General features: G+C 51.6%; 1 protein-coding gene across 2 annotated transcripts in view; it reads left to right on the forward strand.

Annotated features, from left to right (window-relative positions):
- The window catches only part of GRAMD1B (GRAM domain containing 1B), a 176,778-nt gene extending 171,275 nt beyond the window's left edge, over positions 1–5,503 (forward strand). For both annotated transcript variants that reach the window (XM_060304210.1, XM_030839768.2), the window contains one exon: positions 225–5,503. In XM_060304210.1, the coding sequence (XP_060160193.1) occupies positions 225–314 (90 nt within the window). In that variant the 3' untranslated portion in view covers positions 315–5,503. The remainder of the gene's footprint in view (positions 1–224) is intronic.
- The last annotated feature ends 829 nt before the right edge of the window (positions 5,504–6,332 follow it).

A 6,332-nucleotide genomic window follows, 5' to 3' on the forward strand; every position in this document is an offset into this window, starting at 1 on the left:
AGACACAGCACCGCTTACCCCAGGGGTTCCCAGGGCTCGATCGGCCGTCCCCCTTCAGCCTGAGACTGTGTCCCTTGAGAGCGACCCTTGTTTCGGGAGCCTGCTGCCTTTAGCTGCCCGGCCTGGCGGGGGCCCTGCCAGACGTGGGTGTGGTGGGCGCTGCTGAATGGAGGAGCCCACTGAGGGCACAAACCCGGGCTGGGGCGGGCTTCCCTGTCTTACAGATGAAGGACTCACTCATCAACCTTCAGAACGGCATCAGGGCCCGTGACTACACATCAGAAAGTGAAGAGAAGAGGAACCGCTATCACTGACAAGGCAGGAGCGGGGGCAGCTGCAGGAGGCCTGTGCAATACATGTACATAGACCATATAAATATATATGTATAAATAGAGAGAGAATATAAATATATATATTATATACAGATTTTAAAAAGAGATGATGCCTATGTACCAGGGAGAAGGAGCGGGCCCGCCCCCTGTGCTGGCCAGCGGAGGGGCCAGGAGGGCAGGGACCCCCTCTCCGCACCCACCTCCCCTGAGCCTCTTCCTCTCAGTCCTCTCGTCCCCACCCTTTCCCTCGCTGGCCATTCTTGGCTCTGAGAAGGGAGACGTGGAGCCAGAGTTATGCCTGTGAAGACCCTGGGGTCGTGAAAAGAAGTCTCAAGGGGGCATCGCTTAAGGTGCTTCACTCCCTAATCCCCTTTTGATTTGTTTCCAAAATAAACGAGAATCTTTTCTTCCCCACCCAACACTTCCCCAAGTGTTCTCTCGGGAACAAGGAAGCATCAGAAGCAGGGCGCAAGCTAAACTCTACCATACGAGGCCGCCCCCTGTATGTGGGCCGTGCACCGCGAGTCAGGTGCAGAGGACTGCGGGACAGCTGGGGAGGCTGCGCTGGAGGGTTTGGGCTTCGTAGCCACAGGCTCCTGAGGGCCTGTGTTCTGAAGGGCATTCTCCTCCATCAGCCCCTGTACCTTCCTCTACCCTGCGTGGGGTGTGGACCCAATAAGGGCTGGGGATTTCTTACTCCCCCCCCCCCTTCTCTCTGGTCTTTTCCCAGGCTGGATCTGGGTGAAGTGTCACTTTTTAGTGCCTAAAGCCCTATTTTTCCTCTGTGCCCTAAGAGCACATTGTTTATTCGTCAGGGTGGGAGCATTTTTGATCTTGTTAAACCTGTTTAGCGATTGTAAGCAAGTCAGGTCTGTGGCTCTAACCCCTTCCCTTAGAGCTGTCCTTTGATTTCTAGGATGAATCAGGGTGTGTTCTAGGACCTCCAGGGTTTGAGAGAGTGAATGCACTAGCCGTGTAAGAATTGTAGGGTCTAACCACAGAACTACTATGGGTCGCGAGCACCTATAGCCAAGCACTCTTTGGCGGCCAGCCTCATTTCCTCTCAGCGAGGAACCAGCTTAGTCAAGGGAGACAACCGTCTGAGACACTTTGCACATGAAGGAAGACCTAAGCCTTGGAGGGAATGGATTTGGCAAAGGTGCGTAGGTTTGGGCAGGGAAAAGCCAGATGGAGTCTACCCCACAGAGGGCCATTCCAAACCCTGTTTCTGAGAGTTGGGAGTGGAAGTTCTGGCAGAGGGAGTAACCAGCGCCTTCTCTAGTCTCTGGCCCCAGAGAGGTATGAGACCACTAAGGAGTAGAAAGAAGACCATGGGTTAGGAAAGTGGGTCATCTAGGGCCTTTGGGGCTGGCTCAGAACTGATGGCCCATCTGGGCAGGCTTACCATCCTTCACACACTAACTGCTATCTCTCCCTGTGATGACCCAAGGAATCCTGCCAGCCCCAGGCAGAGCTTGTAGAGATTCTTGACCAGGAAAGGATTATACCAATTTGGCAAGGAGAGCTCTTCCAGATCGCTTGTTCTAGTGGACCCCTTGGTGGAAGGGCAGAGGAAAGAAAGGTAGATTTGATCACTGATCTAGCCCAAAAGAAGAGCATGTTGTATTCTCTTGGACTGGCCTGAGCATCCCACTTTAGCGATTAAAGAAAGTTTTTGACTCTTCAGTCTGTCTGAGAAGAGGGCCTCATTATTGCCCTAAGGGCAGGATGAGAAGACAGAAAGAGACACACCCAGGCCATCCCCCCCAGGGGGAGTAGGATGGATGGATGATTCCATAATGGTCATCTAGAATGTTGATATCCCTTCTGTAGAAAAGGAGATATGAGCAAATGGAGTTGCATGTAATCCTTGTGAAGTGTGCATATGCCCACGGGCCAGCGGCTCAAGATCATATCTGTCCCTGTCCCTGTCCGGGACTTCGAATGGGAGACCCTGGTGAGGGTCAGGGTTCATGGGCCGTGAGCCAAAGAAGGAGAAACAGTGCAGGCTGCTAGGAATTTTCTGGTTGGAGTAGCCAGAAGTCAAAATTATTCCCCGAAACTTTTGAAAGGAAAGGACAAGTGATAAATTCTCTAATTTATTCCATACATATTTATTTATTTAAATTATTCAATTATTAAAGGTACCATATTGGGACCTTTGGGATGACTTTAAAAGGACTCTTTGCTGGGAGTAAGGTGGTATAGTGGGCCTGGCTACGCGGAATTGTTCAGCTTTTGCTTCACCTCTCGGGCCCCTCTCAGGAAGGAGTAGGTGACAGGGAGGGATGTCCAAGGAACCCTCTTGATTTCTGGGGTTTTGAACGCGGGAGACAGTGTGTGCACGTGGGGAGCATCTCTTGGCCTGCCTCGTTTCTAAGGATCAAGGATCGTTTGTGGGAGCTTTCTAGTCTAGTAATTTTTTGATTTTCAAACCAGGAGAAAACCAACAGCTGTGTTCACTCCCAAACAAAAGCTTTTCCCCTTTATTCAGGAACCTGTCAAAGAGAAGGGGCCTCTGCCCTGGCAGCTCAGTCTGGGAGTGAAACACGTAAATGACATTGTGACTCGTGGCTGGCAGCCCTGGCTTGTAAGCGAGCATTAAAACCACCATGTCTTATGTTATTTCTTCCAGCCAGGGCATTTTTTTGTTTTGTTTTCTTTGTTGTTGTTTGGCTTTTTTCACGTAAGGACTCAGTCATATAGGAGTCTTTCTGCGAGGACTCATGTGGTGAGACATTGGAGAGCTTGCACTCAGTTTCAAAGATTTTGCCATTTCTAGACAGGTGAGAACAGCAGCGGGTCTGCACTCCTGCTGATTGGGGGGGAATTGATGGGACTGGTGTTGGAGAGGCCAGTCATGTCTGTAACTCTCTCCTTTCCCCCATCCCACTCCCTGGGACAAAGGGATAACATTCCAGGACAGCAAGGTCAGCAGCTTAGAGCTCTCTGGAAGGGCAGCGAGCTGAGGGGTTCAGGGGACCTGGGCCTGAGTCCTGGCTCTGCTGTTGGGCAGGTCACACACCCCCACACACATAGCCCCGGTCTCTGAGCCTCTGGAGCCTCATATGTAACAGGAGGGGCTTGAGCTAGACTGTCCCTAAGGTGGATTCTAGCTTTGACATGATCTTGGAGGCTGGGTCAGAGACTGGCGAGGCTGGGCTTTCTCAAACTTGGAAGGTGCCCTGCCAGGAGAGGACAAGCCTTCTGGACTAGAGCCTCCCTGGAGTTTAGATGAGTCGTAGGGCAGGGTCTGGGTTCCCGGAAATCCAGGGTAGTTAAATCTTCTTTACGCGCTAGGAGGGGCAGGGAGGTCCAGTGAGAGGCGGGTGGGGGAGGGAGAGGGAGAAAGAGGAAGCTTGCCGTATTGCTCGGTGTTAACCTAGGAGGGTGTTTCTTCCTTTGTTGGCCTAGTCTTACTTTGTAAGCATCCTTTTGGACTTTCTCTCAGCTGGGAAGAGGAGGATGGTGGCAAGGACACTGTCTTGGATTAAGCCCACCTTCCGTCCCTGGGCTGTGAAGCCTTCCATCCGTCTATCCATCCTCCCTCCTCCTTGCTAGAGCAAACGGTGGAGAGAAGTCATTCCTGCTTCTACCACCTCTCTTTTGTCTCCAGCTTTGTTGGGGTTTGGATTAAGTGTGAAGCTTTGGCTAGAATCCTTGGGTTGCCTTAGAGTGCTGACACTGAGAACTTGGGATTACAAGGAAGGGGGAGGACCAAGAAAGCGCAAGAGGAATGCTTTGATAGAAGTGGATTCTCTCCATTGCCCTGTCTGTGACCCAAGCTTGACCATGTCCATACGTTTGCAGGCAGCACGTCTAGGGTGAAATCTTGGAGGAAGCATTAGGGAGAGAATCTTTCTGGACTGTGTGGTCTCAGAAGAATCCTTTCTGCGCCATACCATCCTGTGTCTTTAGCTCTTCAGGGCAGCCAAGGCCAGCCCTTCCTCCCTAGGGGCCCCCGGGAGAAATAGCGCTCTCCTCTCTTCCCCCAGGTGGTAGGGCACCCCCTGACTCCACCTGCCCACTCCAGTAGGAAGCTTGAGAACCTCTCTTCCTGACTCTCCTCCTCCGTCCTTCGTCTCTAGGCTGTGGGACAATCATCCCATCCACCACTTAACACCCCCGACCCTCATCCCCCAGCTTCCAGCAGGCTGGCCCCACTCCCCTCCACCTCTAGGTTTTCTTCCAGAAGATGCATTTTTGGGTCCGAGAGGAGCACTTTCTGGAAGGCCACCTTTTAGCGGCCCTGCTTGCCTGACGTGCAGCAGGAACTTGCCCACGGCGCAGAGAGCTGCCCCCGCCTCCCCACCTCTCTGCCCGCCTTGTTACCTCACTCCTGCTCCAGCCGTGGCTGCGATGGACCCAGCCAGCTCCCTGTTTTGGCGTTCCGGGGGAAGCTCAGGGGTCTGGGCCATCGTTTTCTGTTGCGACTTGAGGTCCTCAGCAGGCCTGGAAGCCTGGACTGGAGCCTTGGCTGCTGGCGAGAAGCACTTTGCCTGCCAAGAGGAGTTGATGCCAGACGATGTACCCGACATGTGAAGGCATTAAAGAACATTGTCACCTCTGCCCCTTGGCCCTCCTTGCTTCTCTCAACACGATGAGACACTGCAGAAGCAAAAAACGGTGGCCTCTGCTCCAGGCAAGACAGCTGGCCGTGTCTGGGGAGTTGGCCCTGGGCTTGGGTGCCACGCACTGAGATGGCAGAGTAAAAGCAAGCATTTTTGCCAGCGACAGTGTGTGGCTCCCCACATTTCTCTGTCCTGCACTCTAGGGCCAGACCACTCTCTGCATGGACCAGATCATCTTCCCAAACCCATGGTGCTTTCCCCCCGACTCAACCTAGACTCCAAGGTGGGGAGGGATGGGTCCGAGGCCATTGCGGCCCCTGGAGAATCCTGACATGGGGGTGGGGGTGGGGTGAGGCAGAGGGAGCATCTCCAACCCCTGCCCTGGGCCATTATGGGAAAGAACACAGGTTGATTGCAGTTGAGTTGTCTGGCCATCTGTATTTGGAGCTATAACTGTACTTTGCCTGGCGCTGTGCGCAAGGTCTAAAAGCTTAACTGCTAGTACCTAGAGACCAACAAGGCTTCCGGTCAAATCATCATGTAAAGTAGCTAGAGCCATGGGAGTACAGTATGAATTAAAAGAAAAAGTATTGAACTACATGTAATAAACGGTGTGTGTGTCCATTGCTTGATTCGTTAGTCCTCGTGGTCCCAGATGGTTTTGGTCTTCCCAGGTGTGATCACAGCAAGCCCTGAAGGCATGTGTTCACAGGCACACACGCAGACACACGTGCACAGCCAGCCATCCAGGACCTCCTTCCCAGGGGAGGGCGGCAGCCTGATGAAGTGGAACGGATGAGAGGTTTGGGAATCAGATCTGAGTCCAGATCGCAGCATCACTATTTACCAGCTGTGTCCTTGGGCCCCGACCGTTACTGCCAGCCTCAGTTTATTTTAGAGATAACATAAAATATATGTGTGTATATGTGTGTGTGTCTGTGTTTCTTAGTATAGTGGCTAGTACTATATGAAGATAATTTTATATCATTATTAATCATTGTTAATGATTTTATATCATTATTAATCATTATTAATGATTTTATATCATTATTAATCATTATCAATCAGTAGTATTGTTATTCTAGGAGTGTATGGTAGACTGAATCCCAGTGACAATTTCTTGTGTAACTTTTCCCTTTTGGGGCCTTGGCACTTCTGGGAAGACACACATTGGGGGACAGCGTTGCTTTATTCCCTTAATGTTAGCCAACCTGGTAAGGGAGTGGGGTTCCTCCCTTCACTAGGTCTTCCTTGCTGGGAGCCCCTCACCAACTTGTTTGATGTCATTCAGGTGAGAACACTCTGGCTCTTGGATTCCTTTGTATTTGGGTAGGGAAGGAAAGAAGGGAGACAGTATGTTTCATTCTAGACTATTAAATGTATTTTTCATTCTCTGGGCATATATCCAGCGATTGTGAGTTCAGGAATT

Source organism: Globicephala melas, chromosome 8 (assembly GCF_963455315.2).
Source record: "Globicephala melas chromosome 8, mGloMel1.2, whole genome shotgun sequence".
NCBI classification, from domain to species: Eukaryota; Metazoa; Chordata; class Mammalia; order Artiodactyla; family Delphinidae; genus Globicephala; species Globicephala melas.